Here is a 21,406-nt window from a genome sequence, read left to right as displayed (position 1 = left end):
AAATATGAGACCCTAACCTTGTTTTTTCGGGTTGGGTTGGGTCAGGTTCACAGATTGGGTCAACTTTTTGCCAGGTCTAATGAAACATGCGACTTGTAATTATATGACCAAAAAGCTTAGTTTAGAAGGAGTATAAATACAAATATGGAGAGTACATTTATATTATAGATATTTGTATTTGTACTCTTTCCAAATTGAGTTAAAAGGTTGTGTATAGTTAGTTGAAATTGGCTCCCCACAAAACGCATCCTAACGTGCATTGAAAACATCTTTTGTAATCGTCATGGAAACATTTCCTAATACATAGTTGGGAATTGGGAAGTGGTGTGGGGAGACCATCCGAATTCATGTATAGTCCGAATACACTGAACTAGACAACACGGTATCACTAGACCTGGCTGTAAGGAGTTCACATCAGCCCCCTACAAGGGGGTGCCCCACAATGTCTTACAGCACATCCCATTATGTATTAGGAGCACCTCCTGATGATGTTTCATTATTTCTTGTATTTATCGTCGGGAGGTGTTCTCAATACACGGCGGAGATGTGCTGTGAAATATTGTGAGGTCCTTGTGGAGGCTGATGTGAACCAGGCTGTAGGACCGCAAATAGTATCTGATTGTTCAATACCATAAAAGGGGTGAGCTGAGAGTTAAATTTTCTCATGTATTCAAAGAGGCCAATTGGGTTGCTAACTTGCTATCTGATTACTAGACCTGGCCGGTCCGAACACCAAGCTCAAATCCATTATCATACAGTAGAAAATCAGGCTTTCCGATGAATTATTTTTAATAGCTTTCTCAAAGCAGTGAAAGCAATTCAACCAATGCTTTTAGTCCTTTCAAATTGATCTCTAACTTCATCCTAGGATTATTAGGACTGTAAATCGAGATTGTCCCATTAGAAGGATTTATTTTTCCACCAAAGTATTCATCATAAGAATATACTAATTTCCTTCTTGCTAAAGGTTCAAAATATTGCAATTTATATTGTATGATAATAAATTCGGTAAAAGGCCAAATGCTAAGAGCCATAACTGTTTAATGGATTTAATTTTCTAATATCCATTTTTTGGTAGATATTAATATTAATATTTATCCTGATAAATATATTTATAAATTTAAAAATAATGTATCGATTGTTAAAAACTCCGGTCAACGGCAAAAAAAAAATGAAGGCCGAAAGCGGGCCCAGTACAAGCCAAACAAACAAAAAAGGAAAGGCCCAATCTAAGGATGGCCGGGTCAGTGGAGAAAAAAACAGCGGGGCCTATAGCAGTAGTATTCGTGCGCTACACGCGCTACAGACAACAGTGTGGGCCAACCTGTTGAGAAGCGCGATGTCCACTGTCCAGTCCTCCTTTCGAAGTAACCATACACGCCACGTTACCAAAGCAAATGAAAACCAAACACGCCACGTTGACTTCACATCTCCGCCCCATAACGCCCCACAGCACATCCCCGCGTGTATTGAAAACATCTCCCACATCAGTTCTGGTATTATCGTTGGGAGATGATCTCGATACACGACAAGAATATACTGTAGGGTCTAGTGGGCCGGCCCAATCAGAACTCGATCTGACAATCCCGTGTTTTTATATGGATTGGGCTTAAGTTTTCAAGTTGCAGGTGGGTTTGGGTTACGCCTTATCTATGAGATAGCCTAAACTTAATTTGAACCCAGTCCGATTCAAGTCCATCCTAACAAATATATATATATATATATAAACATTTATTTTATTTATATATAAAAATATTGTTTTAAAGTATGTACATATAGATTTGTAAATAAAATTTGTATATGTCTGCCATCAACTTTACTATTAATAAATTCTTGTAAATCCAACCAACCCACCCAAACTTAATTAAGCCCAGCCAAACTCCATCCCAATTGTGTAATTGTGTTGAGTTAAGCACAGGTTAGGCCTGGCTTGATAAATTTCGGTTTGAACCTAAATTGGATCAGGCCCAAAACAGAAGTTTGTACATTTTATGGTCGAGCTGGGTTGACCCTCAACCCGACCCAACCCGACGGAGTTGTACCCTACTCTACAACGTAGCCTGCCACTGCGTTGGGAGCTCGAAATTAGACCTATTCATGGGTCGGGTGGCCCGACGGGCCAGGTCGGCCCTCGGACGGGTTTGAACATGGTTATAGGCCCGCGGGCTTAAACTCGGGCCTAAAAGCCTGGCCCACAATAAATTTGAGCCGGGCTCGGGTTTTGTCAAAATAGCCCGACCCGAGCCCGGCCGACCCGACCTAAACCTAGACCTAAAAAACCCTAATCGAATAGCCCCATATTTTTATTATCTCCTTGCCTCTTTCCCTCTTCTTTTTCCAGCTGAACCCTTCTTCTCCAACCTCCACACTCCACAGTGAGGCGGCAAACGTTCATCGACGCAATAACTCCGGCAGCGACGGTGAGTTCTCTCTCTTTCTCTCTCTCTCTATCTCTCTCTGATGCGAAGTTGCGAACTGATGAGGGATCTTTGTCAAAGTGCGACGGTGAGTTCTCTCTCTCTCTCAGATGCGAAGTTGCGAACTGATGAGGGATCTCTGTCAAAGTGCGACGATGAGTTTTTTTTCTCTTTCTCTCTCTCTGCGAAATTTATTAGGTCGGGCTTCAGGCTCAGGCTCGGGCCCAAGTTATAGGCCCGTAGGTCAGGCCGGGCTAGGGCTCGGGCCTAGCATATTTTCATTAATGGGGACTAAAAACCCGGCCCAGCCCATGAAGAGGTATACTCGAAACACGAAACTGAATGTTCTGAATGATATCACAATCGAGAATGGGTGTAAACGCCACGCGTCAACTAGATTTTATTCCTCTTGTTTTTATGATGACCAGCATCAACTAAGATGATCGGGCCCACCATCAGATGGGTCTTTAACCAAAAATCAACATAGTCGCATGATTTCAATTGTCTGATAAGGAAAGCTAGACTCTATCCGACGGCAGATAAGCAATTGTTAGAATCTTAAAAGGAATTAACGAATCGGATGGCTGGAGATCATCTGATCTCTCCGATCTATTTAGGCATGTGATCTTTTACGTGATACAGATTTGATGGTTAGTCCAGATCCCTTTTATGTGGGCCCGACAGCCATTATGGGGAGGACACGTCATTGCAGTTACAATGAGAGCGCCCTCATTGTAGCATAATCTGGCTCTTTCGGAAAGAAACATGTAAACCAAGCTTTCCGAGATTTTTATTTGCTAATTTTCATTATTACGTTTCTTCTTTGTTTTATTTTATTTATTTATCTTCTTTTATTCTATCAATTCGACGTGGTTGGTCTTATCTGAAATTTTAGAGATAATTCGTCGCAAGTTTTTAGGTATTATTTCTGAAAATTTTTCATCGTATCCTTGTTTATGAAGAAGTTTCACAGAATCTTTATAACTTTCTGTTGAATTTGATATTAGTTCTTCCCATATTTATAGATTTGCGCCATCTCAGCAGCTGTTTGTTGGGTAATCTTTGCTAGAAATCAGTTATTAGGGTTTTCGGAACATTTTGGTTCCGCGAGAGTCTATCTTTGAATCAATTTTTGATCTTCATTTGAGTCTTTTGTTCTCTGTCTACCTATCTATTCTTTCGCCCGTCTCTTCTTTAGAGTTCGAATTCTGACTCTTGGAATCTTGGAATCTTGGATTTACGCTAGGGTTTTGGGATTCTGGTTATATATCAATGAAAGGGGAAGTGCAGCTGGAACCTTCGAGTGAACGGAATCCAAGCGATTCCGATCCTCTGCTCGAGAACAAGGCCAACACTTCCACAGGAAGTTCGAGCGAGATAAAAGATGAAGAGATTGAACCTTTTTCTGCGGCTTGCTGTCGTATCTGCCTCGAGTACGATGGTGAAGCAGGTGCAATTCATTTTCCAATAATTGAATCTAATCAACTTCAGCACAATATTATACGTCTGTTGAAATAGCTTGCTACCATTCTGCATTATTTATATAAAAACTAAGCTCTCTTCTTCTATTGATAATGGCAGCAAAATCATAGAAACTGGAATTTGTTTAGAAAGTTTCAAGATTGACGATATTTATGATAATTCATGAATCAAGGAACTCCACCATTTTGGGATGGCTATTTCAACTTTTGGTAGATGCTCACGTTTAAACTATACCGTAATGTAACTTTCTTCACTAATTTACTCAGTAGAAATGTTAGATTAGTAACTATTACTATTTAATGATAAAAGTAAATTACCTATATTTTGGTCAATCAAGGTTTAATATGTTATGTAGCCCAAAAGTCCTGGTATCATGCTCCTGATTTCTAATATGGATAGATGGGGAGAACCATCCATTTGGCATGTATTCAGTGCCTTACTACAGGCACACCTTTTGTGGCAGTGTATTTTCTCATTTTCCATTTTATAAACATGACCCTTCTTTGTTTTGAGTCTTTTAGATCTTTATGTCAAGGGGAAAGCTAATTTCTTGCAGTAAAATATTCTGCCAATCGTGTAGAAAAAACTGAACGCGGAGTTTGTAATTAAATTTGATATGAAGTAGCATATATTCCATCTACAATTTAAATCTTATTTGTTTACTTAATTTTTGCTACAGGTGAGGGATTGATATCCCCATGCATGTGTAAAGGCACTCAACAGTTTGTTCATCGTTCATGCCTTGACCATTGGCGCTCAGTGAAGGCAAATTTTAATTCTTGAAGTGCAAATGACATACTTGTACAAATAAACCTTGAATTAACAGAGGGTTGTGACACTATGTGTATGTTATGGATCTGGTAGCAAGGTGATTTTAATCAGTATATTTGTTACAGGAAGGATTTGCTTTTTCCCACTGCACAACTTGCAAGGCACAATTCCATCTTCAAGTTGACTTGTTAGAGGACTATTCTTGGCGTAAAATCAAATTTAGAATCTTCGTGGCCAGGGATGTGCTCCTTGTATTCTTGGCAGTACAAACTGTAAGTGAAAGTTTCAGTAAATCATTTCAGGAAATATGCTGGTCCTCCTATGTTCCATTGATATGAGTAGAAACAAAAGAGCCTTGCACAGTTTAAAAGTTTTGAGTGCACCATATTTTATCATATTCCATTAATGGAGTTAATTGCATATGGTAAGACATTGAACTTGGCCATGACGCCATGTACCTATTGAATAGGATACAAATGAATGTAGCCATGTTCTTTATTTGCACTGTAAAAATTTCTTGGATGAAATGTAGAAGTACTTAAGTTTCAATATTAATCATTATCTTGTATTTCAGAATGATGCATAAAGTGTATTAATGAATTTAATAATTGATAAAGAAAATGAATGTAATTATGTTATTTTTTCCAAGAAGAAAAAGAATTAGTTTGACAAAATTTTTTAGTTATCAATAGAGGTTATTCTGTCACAATATTGAACAGAACTATAATAAGAAATCTAAAGCTGCTACACCAAGAATCTTTACTTGAAGGCTCCAGCGTGACTTGGCAAAGTCTTTTCCCTTTGACCAAGTGTTGTACAATCTTTATCTCTTTCTTTCAATCTTTTTTCCCTATGCTTGGCAAAGTCTTTTCAAGCAGGTTTCATGCTTGGCATATTTATTTGAGATTGCGGATTTGTGGATATGAAGGGTTTTTTCAATGCAGTGATGATTTCAGTCTGTTTTGCTGGTGAAGGGTCTCTTTTCTGAAGTTATTGATGGAGTGCGGATTCTCTTATAATAGAGCAGGTGGGGGGAAGAGAAGATGGGAAGCTTCTGCCTGGTTCTGTAGATTGGAGAACGAAGGGAGGGTAAGGTGCAATCTTTCTTACAGAGAAGTGGTGGCGGGGGTTTGGCCTACTTTTGGGGAGTCAGAGGTGAAATGGGTTAATGGTAATAGGGTGGTAGCAACGGATCCTCAGGGGGGGAAGCAAAGATGGGAAGCTTTTGCCTGGTTTCGTAGATTGGAGAACGATGGGAGGGTAAGATGCAATCTTTCTTACAGAGAAGTGGTGGTGGCGAGGGTTTGGCCTACTTTTGGGGAGTCAGAGGTGAAATGGGTTAATGGTAATAGGGTGGTAGCAATGGATCCTCAGGGGGTGATTGCGAGAAGAGAGTTTTTGAGGAACTGTTTGGTGGGTAGGTTATGATGGGGGGTGGAGATTAAGGAGGTAGAGAGGTGGGCAAATGGCGTTTGGAGAGAGGTGAGGGGTGTGAGAGTGAAGGAAATGGCAGATGGTCTATTCCTCTTTATTTGTCCGTCAAGAGCTGGTGCAGATTGGGTTTTAAGACAAGGTCCGTGGCAAATGGGAAGAAACCCCCTTTTGCTGGATTGGTGGGGGGCGAGTGCGGGATGCCATTATCCTGATCCCTTCGAAGTGCGGGAGAGGACCTGGAGTCATGCTGGATTAGGGTTTATGACCTGCCACTCCTGCTCTTGTGCCCAAGTGTCATAAAGGCTATTGGGGATGCTTGTGGGGGTTTTATATAGGAGGACGATTCCTCGTTGAAGATTGCGACTTGCGAGTGGGTAAGAATGAAAATCCGCAGGGGAAACCAAATTTCGAGCAAGGTTGAAGTGGTCTTCACGGTTCAGATCTGGCAAGAAGTTATGCCATCTGTTTGAAGTTGGAGAGGTGGAGAAGGGCTGTCTCGCAATGTCCCTAAAGGAGACAAGGAGAGTTCGAACTGCTCCAAAACGTTAATTCTGGAAGATTTTGGTGAAAGTGAGCTTCTCGGTTTTTCGGTAGCAGAGAGGTATCAGAAGACGAAGATGCGAGTTGCTTCTTCGGTGACCGTAGATAGAGAAGAAGATGCAGGTTTGGGGGTTCTTTTGAGCCATCCGATGTTGGTGACTTCGAATGGTATAGATGGGTTTACCCAGGATCCAACTGTGAAGGAGATTCGAAATTCAAATCTGAGGGGCAGTGGGCAGGCTTGGGGTACTGAGGTCATTAAAGCCTTAATCAGAGAATGCCTTGCAGAGCTCCAGTTGGCCCCTAGGGAAGTTAGTGCGCCAGAGAATTGTCAGAAGGGCTGTCAGCCTCCTCCACTCGAGTTTCAGTGGGCCCATGGGACTTCGGATGAAGTTAATGGGCTTGGAATGCTTTATTCAGCCCAGCCAACTCTTCAACCTTTTATTATGGAGGCTGGGCCTGGGCTCAATGGTTATATTGAGTCTAGTCCATCCTCTGTTCGAAGGACGAACCTGACACCAGATTTCAGTCCTTAGGTTGGCGGTGGTCTTCAGGGTGTGGGTTCTGGGGAGGCTCGGGATTCTCAGGAACGAAGGGGGACTGCTGCTGGTAGGGAGAAGGGTGGAGAGGGAGTTTCAGATCCCGATGCTGGGGTTGTGAAATCTTGGCCTTCCCAAGCGTCTGCTCTGGCAGGCGAGACTCAGCTAAAGTCCAACCAACTAGCGGTGCTAAGAGAGGAAGAGGAGTGATGAGCAGTCTTCTTTCATTGAGAGACCTTTTTCTGAGGAGGAAATTAAAGAAGCTATCAAGTTGTTGGCTGATGAAAAGTCTTCAGGGCCCAATGGTCTTACAAATCTCTTTTACATTAAATGCTAGGACATGGTGAGACAGGATATATTGAATGTTTTCCAGGACTTTTTTGAGAGGGATTCATTGCAGAGAAGTCTAAACACTACCTTTATAACCCTCATTCCAAAGATTGAAGGTGCTGTGAATATTAAGGATTTTAGGCCAATTAGTCTGTTGCATAGCTTCTACATAATCCTATCTAAGGATTTTAGGCCAATTAGTCTGTTGCATAGCTTCTACATAATCCTATCTAAAGTCCTTGTAGAAAGATTGAAAGCAGTTCTTGGTAGGGTTATCTCAAATAACCAAAGTGCTTCTACAATATCCTATCTAAAGTCCTGTTAGGGTTATCTCAAATAACCAAAGTGCTTTTATTCCGGGTAGACAGATGCTAAATTCAGTTCTTATTGCCAATGAGCTCATTCATTCCAGGAAAAAAGAAGACTCTCTGGGTTTGATTTGTAAACTTGATATTGAGAAGGCCTACGATCATGTTAACTGGAGATGTGTAGACCTTGTGCTTCTTCAAATGAATTTTGGGCAGAAATGGAGGAATTGGATGAAAGTATGTATCGCTTCCCCAAAGTTCTCAGTCTTGGTAAACGGACAGTCTGCAGGTTTCTTTGATAGTTCCAGGGGTCTTAGGCAGGGAGGCCCTCTATCTCCTCTGTTATTTCTATGTGTAATGGAGATCCTCACTCTTTTCTGCAAGAAGGCTGCTGAGTCAGGGGATTGGGAAGGTTTTGCAATGGTGCCGGGGGGAGAGAAGGTGAACATTCATCAATTTGCAGATGATACAGTATGTTTTGTGGATGCTTCCCCCTCTCAGGTGGAGCTAATTCTTGGGATTCTCTCTTGGTTTGAAGTGATTACAGGCTTGAAAGTTAATTGGAATAACAGCCAAATTATCCCAGTCGGACTTGTTTCCAATTTAGCTGAGTGTGCTGGTATTTTGGCTTGTCAGATTGAATCTCTCCCAGTCAAATATTTGGGACTCCCGCTTGGGGTGAGTGGTGGTTCCTCTGCTATTTGGGACCCAGTTATTGAGAGATTGGAAAGGAAGCTGGCTTCTTGGAAGGCTAAATACCTTTCTTTTGGGGGGAGGGTGACTCTGATTAAGAGTACTCTCTCCAATTTGCCTACCTACTTCCTATCTCTTTGCTATTCCAATTTGCTCAGGCATGATACTGGAATATTTGCTATTACAACAGAGTTTTGTACAGTTCAAATTTTATCTCCCGTCCTTTATGAATCAGAGTCTGAAAACAATTAATGTAGTACTGAGCAGCATACATAGACATCTGCATTGCACAAAGGATTTCATTTTGCTATGGAAGGCAAAGTTATATAATTTCTCCTCCTGATTGAAGACTTTCCTGGGTGAGATACAGCATATGGTCTATACTTCCTTCTGTTGAAAGGTCATTGGATAATTGATACTGGAAGCCCTTTCTTCAGCTCTTCTTATGCATCTCATATATCCATCCTTAAATTAAACCCTGGAAAGGAATGTTTTATGAATGAATAAACCACCAAGTCATGAAAGTGCTTAAATCAATGGAATTAATATAGTTGGTAAGCCAAAAAGAGTGTATTTGGGTTGTCTACCAAAAAAAACATATTATTTGACTGGCCACATTTGATGATTCTGCACAGAACATTTAGCTTGATCAATGAACCTCTCTTTTTATAAATCAATTGGTCAATGAGCTATTATGCTGTTTGAGATGAAATATGTACCTGTATCAGAGACTCCCTTGTTTATTCACAGCAAGAAGCATTTATCTTTGTGCGGGATATTTTCTGTCATTTCTGAGCTTGGGAAACACATTTTCTTTACACGGTTCTGAATTTGCTTTTTTGCCCATAAATGCCTGCCTTAAAATGCTGAAACTAGTCTTTTTGTATTTTTGGTTCAGGTGATTTCTGCAATGGGTGGCTTTGCGTACGTCATGGACAAAAATGGGAGCTTCAGGAATTCATTCAGTGATGGTTGGGACCGTATCCTATCAAAGCATCCAATACCCTTTTACTACTGCATTGGTATGACTTGTTCCTTTCACTGTTATCTCTGAGGCCAATATTGTATCTTATGCCAGGGGCTATAAATCACAGTAGTTTAAAATGTAGCGGGTGTTTACTTATGTGTCATAAATTATGTTATAAGGATTCTCCATTTCTGAAATTTGTATCATTGTATGATACTCGACACAAGGAGACTGTGAACACCGCTATTTCAGTTTTTTGGAATTCAAAGTGCCAATTGCTGCATATTGATATAGGACACAGATATTGATAAAAAAAATATAGGACACAGATTGTCTGCATCTTTGTTACATTGTTGTATTTTTTTATTTTTAAAATAAAGTATTTCATTATGTATGAAAATAACGTGTACAAGTGTATCCCCTGTTACATTAATGGCTATCTATCCATCTAATTTTTGACCAACAAATAATGAGGAAACATTAGTGCCTTTCTAGCAGCAGAGTAAAGACTGTCTACCTTCAGTGTAGCTATAGAGAAATACACATTGCAAGAAGCTATAAATTACCAGGCTAACATACATGAAAATAGAAATAATTTAGATTATGTGGATATCTCATGGAATGGCTTGAAAGCATTTTTATGCCATAGGTTGGACTAGAATGAGATGCCATGGGTCTGATTTTTCTAATTGCACAATCATTTAAACTTGTGGCATAAGGATCAATCATGATGCCACAAATAGAAAAAAAAATTGTAGAAGGAAGTTTCATCCATATATTGCATTAGTTAAAGAAAAAAAAAGATATTTTAAGAACATTTTATCAATTAATTTCTTAATGCATGAATTCATATCTATCTCAAAATTGTCAATGTAATAGAAGAATTCATATTTATTCCTAGATACCTAAAGGGCATCCTAGTGCATGAGGCTCCCACCAATGCGGGGTCTGGGGAGGGAGTTTCTTTAAGTTACAACACATTCACATTTCATAATGATACAAATCTGCTACCAAATAAATTAGGTTTCTTCATAAATTAACTCTGGATCTATTACCAACAAGTCTACCCTGTTTGGCTTGTTTGGAAGACTTATTGCATACTATGAGGTCAATGAATCGACTATGGTTTCAAAGCGTAGTTCAAAATTTCAAACATTTCTTGGATCTGTGCAATGTTTGACACTTTGACTTTGACATTTCCATTTGCAATGCAGGGGTCCTAGCCTTCTTTGCACTGCTGGGGTTTTTTGGTCTCATATTACACTGCTCCTCTTTCAACAACAATGACCCATGCATGGCTGGCTGTCGTAACTGTTGTTATGGATGGGGCATATTGGACTGCTTCCCAGCTTCTATGGAAGCATGCTTTGCCCTTGTTATTATTTTTGTCGTCATCTTCACCATCCTTGGCATTGCCTATGGCTTCCTTGCTGCCACAATGGCTATTCAGAGAATCTGGCAAAGACATTATCACATCCTTACCAAGAGGGAGCTCACAAAGGTAAAGATCACTCAATGTGTGCAAGTAGGCCTTTTTCATAATTCATCTGTAAAATCACTGGACCTCATTTTCCTTCCTGGGCTCATGGAGATCTTTTAAGTGCATGGAGATGGTTCAAAATACTTTAGCATTATTCAGGAACTGGGAGTATATCTCTGGCATTTACTAGTTTTGCTAAAAAATACATTGCAGGAATATGTAGTGGAGGATCTTCGTGGGTGCTATACACCGCCAAAACTGGACCGGGAACATGAAGAACGTCTGAAAATGCTTAAACTCTTGTAGGACATAATGCTTCTTTTACATGATAAGAACAGCTCTGGTCGATGCCTGTGTAGAATGTGAATGACTGTAACTTTGTGAAACCTGGCAAAAGTTGAAGTAAATAACATGTATAGAATGGTTTTCTCCCTTGCATGTTCTTGAACCTGACAATTGGGGTCAGTAGCTGTCTGGGATTCCTCTTTTGGTATGCCCATCAAAGAGTGATTAACCAGTGTTATGGAAAATTGCATCTCTCTAAATTATAATCTATAATTGATGCTAAAAATCAAAGTACATTATGGAGAATTGAACACAAAGCTCTTTATATGAGATGCAAGAACGTTATCACATTGCCAATGACCTAGTTGGTCACTCTGCACTCATCCCTTTGACGAGGTGCAGGCCTTTTACTCCATGCCTTTAATCCAATCTTATGTGAACTATAAAATTAGCATTTTTAAGTATTAATAAAAAAATTATATTCAACTGTTTTAAATGGTTGGTTTTTCTTCCATTGTTTGAACTTTGAACATCTGTAAGTGTATTCCGATGATTCACACTTCACATGAACTATTGAAGTATGTGTATATATTTATACCTTGTGCAGTTGTGACAAGGTTCAAAGAATCGATGCTTCGCATTACTAATACACTTCGCAATTAAAATATTTTTGAACCTGTATTGAACTAAGAAACCCGACATTTTATAAATGTGCTGATGAATATCCCATGAAACTAGTCAATAACCACCAAGATGCTTATAGACTAAACTGTTATTAGAGACAGACCAGACAACCATTTTGGGTCATTGGATCACAGGTCCGAAGGTCACTGTTTTGACTCTTTCAAAAAACTAAAAAATATATATAAAAACATAGACAAGTTTTCTGGCTGATTGTAGCGAAGATTTGGATCAAATCTTGCTGCCACCGAGTTGGGGAGTTATGGGTAGGGCCGTAGGGGTGAGATGAATCAGGTCCCTTCCTCAATTGTCATCAGACAAATATAAAACCATTTTGATTTGGTCATCAGACCTGCTCGAATGAAAGTTATATATAATTACTAAGGCCACCCAAGTAACAGTGCTGACAATACCAGCCGAGCCAGCTAGTGCCTTTAAACCATAATAAGTTGCAAGAATCAAGCTCATGAAAACAACAGACCTCGTAAAGTCGTCAGGTCGGAAAATAGACAACCTAAAATGAATCATGACTACGAAATAATGCTGAATCAATATATTGAAAATAGGATTCAGTATCCAATCCACGACCCACAACCAAACATGAATTGTGTAGGGGAAAAATAGAAAGAAAAAGAATCAAAAACAAAAAGAGAATTAGCAAGCTTCCATTTATGCACTTGATACAATTCTGGTGTCTACCTAAAACCTTTCTTTGGCGTCGTAGGAGAATCCCACCATTAAGAATTAAGATTTGAATTGCATAGCCACCAAAAATCAAATCTATAGTGATTCATGTACTTGATACAATTCGACTTGTCACTATATAAAAAAGAAAAAACAAGGGAGGTGGGAAGGAAGCAAGAAAAAAAATTACGGCAGATGGAACACAAGTTAAAGAAATGCTCAGTTGAAACTTGAAAGTTAAAACCGAATTGATATCCCAAACCATATCCATCTAGAACTGAAATAGAAGCATCTAAACGCAACTACTTCCATAGCTTTCTTAAAGACATGTTTTTCTCAGTCTCCTTCTTCATGACCTTGGCCACTGCCATCTCGAAATCTTCTTGTGTTACGTGGACTCTCCTCTCCCTTAATGCAAACATCCCCGCTTCTGTGCACACAGCCTGAAAAAGGAAGTAAAATTTATGTTTTAACATGTGAGTTATCAAAGTTGATTGAAAATCACCAAAACTTAATTTTATATACATGCATATTGAGCGAAAAAGTAGATCAAGGGATCCATTAGCAAGCAAAGAATAAATAATGACTACCAGAAAAAAGTACATGTAGAATTGCAAGGTTTAGCTGAACACACTTTAGCTGTTCAGTGGAGCCCATGAATTTATTACTGGCGTGGAACCTCATCATTGGTTCCACAGCCCGCTGAACTGCTAAAGCATTCAGCTAATCCGAATTCCATGTATAAGTAAGCATACCTTGAGCTCCGCACCAGATGCACCATTCATTTTCTCAGCAATCTTCTTTAGGTCAATACCACGCATCAAGTTCATTTTCCTTGAGTGTATTTTTAGGATATCAAAACGGGACTGAAATAATTAAACAACCAAATCAGGATATGGAAAAAACAAATTAGCAAAAAGAACTCAAACACCTCAGACAACATCATCACAGGAAAATTATTGCTGATTTTCAATTGAGAAAACTGGATAGGTTGATCAATTGGAATGCACCAGTAGTGGGTAAACCCATTCAAGTTTGATGGGTGCAGCTTAGGGGTGAGCAAAAAAACGAGAAAACTGAACCGGTCGGTACGGTTTTGGTTAACCATTTTAAAAAACCGGCAGTTAACCGAACCAACCGATATATACACAATAATATATATTTATATAATATTATTTATATATATATATTATATTAATATTATATATTGTTTTTTATTGTTTTTTTGAAAATCTAATAAATACTGAACTCAGACATTTCAGTTCGGCAGTCTAGGCTCTAAAGTGTGCCAGACTGCGAACAGCCAGACTTTTCAGCCTAAAAGTAAAACCTTTGCTTTTCCCTTTCTCTCTCTCTCTCTCTCTCAAATTCTCACTCTCAGACTCTCAGATTCCCACTCTCCCACCAACGGGCGACGGCCTTCGGCACTCTCAAAATGAACTGCAATAGCTTCATAGACGGCCTTCGGCGCTCCCAAAAATCAACGGACCAATGGGCGACAGCCTTCGGTGCTCCCAACTGCAATAGCTTCAACGGACCAACGGGCGACAGCCTTCGGCGCTCCCAAAAATCAATTTTCTTCTTCGTTCTTCCCCAATCTCTGAGCTCTCTCTCTCGTCTCTGAGCTCTCTGTGTTTCCCCCACTCTCCCTGTCTCCAATGCCCTTTTTTTTTAATTTTGAAGGCATAAAAAAACCAAAAAACCAAACCGCGGTTAACCGATCCACCGGTTGCATCAGTTCGGTTGAATGTATAAACCAAACAAGTTGGTTCGGTCCAGAAAATTGCCCCACGGTTCGGTTCCTAGTGCAGCTTGGGAAACCAGGAGACTCAGGAGTTGGGGGTGTAATTAGGGATCATAAGGCTCAATTTGAAAAGAGTACAAATACAAATGTGTACAATATGAATATAAGGTTTATAAATACAATATAAGGTTTTGCCCTTATCTATTGCACTGATCATAGATGAAGAATTGACTAAACATATTCAGGAGGAAGTTCCATGGTGCATCATGCATGTCGTTTGTGGATGACATTGTTTTAATTGATGAAACTAATGAAGGATTAAATGCAAAATTAAGATTATGGACAAATGGCTTAGAAATAAGAGGTTTTCAAGTAGGTAGGACTAAAACAAAGTATATGACATGTAAATTTAGTAACAATAGGAGTGTGGATCACGATACACTTAGGATTGGAGACCAAGAGATAATTCAATGTAACCATTTCTGGTACCTTGGTTCAATAGAAGATGTCACCCAAAGAATTAGAGCAAAATGGAGGGGTGCATCTGTACTTTTATGTGATAAGCAAATACCACTTAGATTAAAGGAAAATTCTATAAAACAGTTGTGAGGCCAGCCATGTTGTATGGAGTAGAGTGTTGGGCAGTCAAGAAACATGTCCAGAAAATAGACTGTAGCAGAAATGCGAATGCTAAGATGGATGAGTGGAAAAACTAGAAAGGATAGGATTAGGAATGAAGTTATCCATAGGAACCTAAGAGTAGCTCCAATAGGTGATAAAATGAGAGAATAGGTTTAAGATGGTTTGGGCATGGGCATAGAAGACCAAAAAGGACATGGGTAGTAGTAAGAAACAATTTAAGCACTAATAATTTAACTGTGGATATGGCTTTAAATAGAATGATTGGCGAAACAGATTTCATGTAGCTGACCCCATTTGGGATGAGGCATGGACGATTATGAAGATGACTCTTCCCAAACTGAGCATAATGGACAGATTCTTCTAGCTTTTCTGGTCCCATCAGCTTTGGAAATTTTCCAAAGGCATGAACTACATGCTTTGATTTAAGGTCTAAAATTGATGAACATGAATGGAATGGGGAACGTGGAAGTTGAGGACACTGCCAAAGTGTAATTTGTTGGTTGAGTAAACAAGATATGATTCCTTGGACAGTCAGGAAGATGGTGAGACAGCACAATCTTTGGCACCGTATTGAATATCTCATTCAATTGGGCTTCTAGAAGTGCAAATAAAGTAACAAACTCTTTAACCAGGGTAGGGGTGGCAAGGAATCAGCCTGAATGAGGATGTCCAGGTTTGTGTTATAATCTGTAATTTCCAATTATTGTTGCAATCAGAATTCCATGAAAAAGGAGTTGGTATTGTACTATAATTGTATCTGTTTATACCAACTTTGGCCGACTGCTTTCTAATTGAGCAGTATGGCAGGTCTCTTTAATGAAATTTTGGCATTGCTCATAAAAAAAAAAAAGATCACAGGGAAAAAAGTCTAGGAGTAGTTGAATAGATAGAAAATGCTGGAAGTTGAGTAGACTTTAGCAATAGCTATTACTCCACACATTTTACATTCTCTGGGCACATAGTAAAATAAAGACCCTCTCCTGTCGCTTAAAAAAGGGCCATTAGGGAAGAGACAAAATAAACCAAACCCAAGCATCAATCTGATAAGCTAATGTATATGATACTTGTCCAATCAACATCAGTCATTCAAGATTTGATCCCCCCCCCTCCCAAAAAAAAAAAAAAAAAAATTGAAGTGGATCTTGCCAAGGGAGGCAAGGAGATTTTTTTCATATGGTGAAAAGCTGAAATGCTTTTTATTGTGCATAATCTTCCAAATGCAAAGATGGCACCCACAAAGTGCAATTACGTCTGGGTTGTTAGTGTCAAAGGGTGCTAGATTCATAGAAGATAGGAATAGACAGCCAGATAGGCATACATGTTATTCCCTTGCCACAAAAATAATTCAAGAAAAATGATCGGTCAAATCCACTTCTGCTATGAATTCAAGATGTAGCAATTTGTCATTTGCTACTAGGTCATTAATTCATGGTGAATGTAGCATGTACCTCTTCATTGGGATTTGGGAACTCAATCTTCCTGTCAATCCGTCCAGGCCTAAGGAGAGCTTGATCCAAAATATCAATTCGATTTGTTGCCATCAAAACCTGTAAATAATAACTCATTTAATAGTTTAAACAAATGAAAATTGGACTTAATATTTTTTAATGGAATCACCAACATTTTCACTACTTTTAACATTAAAGGAACAATTAGCACCTTAATCTTATTGGAAGCTTCAAACCCATCCAACTGATTTAGAAGCTCCAACATTGTACGTTGCACTTCACTATCACCATTGCCAGTCCCAGACTCCATGCGAGCAGATCCAATACTGTCAATTTCATCCATAAAAATGATTGATGGAGCATGCTCCCTGTGGAAAGCAAAGACAAAACTTATAAACACGAGATACAAGATAAAATGCTAAATAAAAGAATAATTCTAAGTTTATAATGCTATATATCCTTTCAATGCATAAAATTGTGCACAGAAATAAATGGACAGATACAAATGCTAGGTACGTTAACACTACTGTTATTTATATATAGTTGGTTGTTTAGGAAAGAGAATAAAGCAAACCTGGCCATAACGAAAAGTTCCCTAACCATCCTAGAACCTTCACCAATGTATTTCTGAACTAACTCAGAACCAGATACCCTGATAAAAGTACAGTCAGTATGATGAGCCACTGCTCTTGCCAGCAATGTCTTCCCGGTACCAGGTGGTCCATAAAGCAAGACTCCCTATCAAAGTTCAGACAGGAAAAATTGATCACAATTCTGGTGCAAATCAGTTCTTGCAAAAATAATGTGGAAAGATGTATTCTTTTAGCAGGATGAAATTACCTTTGGTTGAGCTATTCCAAGACTCTCAAATAATTCAGGATGTTTGATTGGAAGCTCAATGACCTAAAAAGGAAAAATATCACATGGAAAGAATGTTAACTATGTATTTTTGTATAACCTAAAGACATAAATTCAACATTTTCCAATAAAAGTCATAAAATACACCAAATAATTGAATAACAACACCATTTTTCAGATTGATAATTTGATATGGCATCAAAGCTTACAATCTAAATCCCAATTGTAAAATGTAAATAAATAAAATAAAAATAAAATTTACTGGAAAACTGACAAACCTCCTTGATCTCCTTTATTTGCTGGTCAAGACCACCAATCATATCATATGTAGAATCTGGAACCTTCTCAACTTTCATAAGGTTGACCAAGGGATCAACTTTGCTGGGCAAGATCAAGTGAAGCACATAACTATCATTACGAAGAGCAACTCTGGTTGATGGTGTGATCTTTGTGATATCAATATTCTTATCAATATCCACAACATACTTCCCTTCTGGATGAACCTGAAAAGTAGAAAAGAAGCATTATACACTAGAAGTAAATATATTGCATATTTACTTCTATAAATAGTGCTGCAACATTTCACCTCTTTATCAGAAAAAAAAAATATATACTTCACAGTGAATTTCCCTTGCTTAAAGCAAATAAGTAAGTAGTAAAGAGAAGAAAAAAAGCAGGAAAGAATCAGAGTCTGATACAAAGATGGAAATTGGAGTTAAGGACCAAAAACAAGGAAAAATCCAGAAGCCAAAACCCCCATATTGCATAAACTGAATGCTTTGAATATGATATAACAAGAATCCTAAACATTGTCAGAAATCAGTCATTTATTTTAGCTTATCTACAATGGCATTGACAGATCCAGTTGTCTAGGCATCCAGTAATCCAATTAAGCTAATAAAAGGTGCATTGCATCGCTTTGTTTTCTTTTATACTTTTATTTGATGCCAATCAACTACATCCGGTAAATCTTTTCTGTTATGATATTAAACATATTGTTTCCAAATCCAAACTTTGGTTCATTCTAATTCACATGTAAACCACAGTCCACAGATGACTCAACCAGGCCCAAGATTCAGAAGTAACAACATCTCTATGACTGATAATATGATCTCACTGGTCAATACAGATGGAGCGATAGAATGACCAATATTCCTCCTTTGGAAAAAGAAAAAGATTGCATAATGCACCAGAAATTCAATTACCTATAAAGGTTGGACTACCATTTCACTAAGCTACCAAGTAAATTCCAAGAATTAACACACTCGTTGACACAGAAGCAAGCACAAAATAGCAGTAAATTATGATGGCATAACCATATGGACAGAAGAATGCACTGTCTTCATATAATACATGGAATCAAATGTACGAGTTGTTTTACTCAATGTAAATAAGCATCAGAACAGAAGAACCCGATTCCAACAGTCCAACTCCCAATGGAGTATCATACTAAGTTATATTCCAAGCATAGCTCAAAAACACCATAAATTGGGGCTGCATTTTCCTGCGATGAGAAAAGAGGAAGGAATAGAAAACCAACTCACCTTCACTAAAACCTTCGATTTACCCATAACCTTCACCACCTCTCCTACATATGATCCAGGCTCTTGAAGCAGCTGTAATTCCTCTCTAAGCATCCTGACTGTCCAATTTATAAAATCCGCTTAGCATTACCAACCAAAACATTAAAAGTATCCCAACATCTCTACATGAAGCCTAGAAAAGATGAGAGTTGACTCCTATAAAACAATACATAAAACAACATAACTAATTAGCTAAACAACGATACAAATTGCAGTTTACAAAAATCAATGCTTTAGCCCAAAACTCCGTCTAAAGTTGTTCCCACATTAGCAGCTGAATAAAAGCCCTTATATTCTTCCCATTCCTTCATCGTTCCAAGCGCCAATAACTGAGAAACAAATGCCTCCGCCATCTCTTACCGGGGAACCACAATTCCTTCCCCAATTAAACTAAAATTCTCAGAAAAATTGGGAGAAACTGAAAAAACAATAGTTTTCTTTATCCATAACTAAAAAAATGAGACTTAAATAACACATACAGGATGTCAACTCTTCTATGCAAACCCTAGATCAGTAATCAGCAAGAATAACCCAAGAAAGCTACAACACTACCATCAAGGAAAAAAATAAAAGCTTGAGAAAGCAAAATACAGGGTTAGGGTTAGGGTTAGGGTTAGAAATCGACGTACCTCTGGAATTAAGATCATTCCGCTGAGCTTCAAGGCGATTGAGATTGTGAGTCTTCTGCCGGACCTGAAGCTGAAGGTCATGGATGTGTTGAAGATAATACTGTCTGAGACCTTCTCCTTGCTTCGTCGTCTTCGAAGAGCACATCTCTTCTGGTGTAGCCGCGGCTGCCTGCTTACTGTCTATCGCTGCCGTAGCCATTATCGTTCTGATTAGAGAGAAACTTCTTCAACAGAGGGAGGCTTTCCTTCGGAATCAAGTCAAGTAGCTTTTTCGCTTCGATGATCGGCGTTTTCGTTTTCGCTGCCTTGGGCGGTACTCCTTCACCGCCTACGGGTTAATGGCGTTTATTGCGAGAACGTCGATGAATGCCAACCAGTTCCGATTAGCCCCGATTCTAATCGATGGACGGGTCTAGTTCAGGTCCATAACATTGATCGGTCGGTTGCTGCCTAATTAAGTCGGGTCCAATCCGAGTCCAACTACCAAGTGACCGGAACTATCGGTTTATTCTTTTTTTCTTTTTTTTTTCAAACTAATTCGATTATTATATAGAAAAGATATGATATCTGAAAAAGTTCAGACTAATTAAAGGAATCATAAACGTGGTAGTCCAATCAGATATTATTTATTAAAATTTATGGATGAATTTTGATTGCTCAAAACTCTTCTTATATCATATCTTTTCCGCATTAAATTTTTCCCCGTAAAAAATAGTCCTTTTTTTTTAAAGATATTTAGGTAGGTAAATTCACTTACTTTTATATTTGTAGGTTTGATTCTCAAAATGATCCCAACACCTCTTATCAACTTTCTCCAAGGTGACAAAATTATTTATTCACCTATAAGATTAGGGATATGTGATACTTATTATTTTTCTATAAGGTAAGAAACCAATATATAAGGATGCAAACGGATTAGATCATATTCGAATCAGGATATATTCAAATTCGATCCGATGTTGTTTATGTCGGATTCGATTTAATATGAAGATCAAGTTGGAGATCAGATTCGAATTCGATCCGACGTTATCATGTCATATTCGATCTAATCTGAAGATCAGGTCAGATATGATAGGACTCAATTTGAATTCAAATCCTATCGACAAGTCGGATCTTCGAATTTGATTCGATCTAACTCGTTTTCTTTAAAAAATAATAAACTATTAAAAGAAAAATAAAATATGTTAATTTAAATCAAGTAAAAACAAAAAATACAAGTATTTTTTAATTATTTTGATTATATATACATATTTTTTATAAAAAAATAAAAAATATAACAAATTTATAAAAAATATAATATATAAATATATTTATAAATAAATAAATAATATATTATTTTGTAAATATATAAATAATATATTTACAAAATGTTGCCAATATATTTGTAGTATGTTGCTAGTAGCATTTAGTGAGTACATTTTTTTTTTAAATCACTCATAAGCATCATATTTCATTTAATCAAGAAATTGATACAAAACCCAGGAACAATTTCTCAAGATAACAAAATAAGACAATGGATGATGAATGATCAAAAGATTTGCTGCAAATGAGAGAACGATGAGGTCAAATCATCAACATAAGAAAACAAACATATCACCAATCCGCCACAGACTATGAACGAAGCTGACAGAGGAGGAACCCAAAAGACTGCCATCATTGGAAACTCACTATGAGTAGCATCAATCGGAGAATTGCGAAACGAGACTCACCATGAACAACAATTGCTGGAGAACCGCGAATTGACAGAGGAGGAAACCAAAAGATTGCCTTCGCCTGCGGACAACGAGCTTGAGCGAGAACCTCGAACATAATCAAACAACGAATAGAGAAACAAAACATTGATAAACTCAAGAGAAAACCTCAAAAAAACTTGGGAGGGAGGCTCTCTCAA

At 38.2% G+C, this 21,406-nt stretch overlaps 2 protein-coding genes across 3 annotated transcripts; one reads left to right on the top strand and one right to left on the bottom strand.

The window, feature by feature from the left end:
* Nucleotides 1-3,183: 3,183 nt before the first annotated feature.
* On the top strand, nt 3,184-11,393 carry LOC104595315 (uncharacterized). 2 transcript variants are annotated; one of them, XM_010256004.3, is made up of 7 exons: nt 3,184-3,336; nt 3,664-3,867; nt 4,579-4,664; nt 4,796-4,942; nt 9,413-9,536; nt 10,696-10,982; nt 11,175-11,393. In XM_010256004.3, exons 2-7 carry the CDS (start codon nt 3,690-3,692, stop codon nt 11,265-11,267), a joined length of 915 nt encoding a protein of 304 aa, XP_010254306.1. In that variant the 5' UTR covers nt 3,184-3,336; nt 3,664-3,689; the 3' UTR covers nt 11,268-11,393. The 2 variants fall into 2 exon arrangements, with proteins under 2 accessions (XP_010254306.1, XP_010254307.1); XM_010256005.3 differs by lacking the exon at nt 3,184-3,336 and adding an exon at nt 3,341-3,472.
* A 1,271-nt stretch (nt 11,394-12,664) lies between these two features.
* LOC104595314 (26S proteasome regulatory subunit 8 homolog A) lies at nt 12,665-19,949 on the bottom strand. The gene is made up of 9 exons (XM_010256003.3): nt 19,516-19,949; nt 18,848-18,945; nt 17,582-17,806; nt 17,286-17,348; nt 17,020-17,183; nt 16,657-16,813; nt 16,446-16,544; nt 13,367-13,477; nt 12,665-13,054 (listed from the first exon to the last, which is right to left on the bottom strand). The coding sequence occupies exons 1-9, from the start codon at nt 19,712-19,714 to the stop codon at nt 12,914-12,916; spliced, it is 1,257 nt and encodes a 418-aa protein (XP_010254305.1). The 5' UTR covers nt 19,715-19,949; the 3' UTR covers nt 12,665-12,913.
* Nucleotides 19,950-21,406: the final 1,457 nt, after the last annotated feature.

The sequence above is a fragment of the Nelumbo nucifera genome, chromosome 2 (genome assembly GCF_055504915.1).
Source record: "Nelumbo nucifera cultivar China Antique chromosome 2, China Antique-T2T, whole genome shotgun sequence".
NCBI lineage: Eukaryota > Viridiplantae > Streptophyta > Magnoliopsida > Proteales > Nelumbonaceae > Nelumbo > Nelumbo nucifera.
This window is presented reverse-complemented; position numbering and strand designations above follow the sequence as displayed.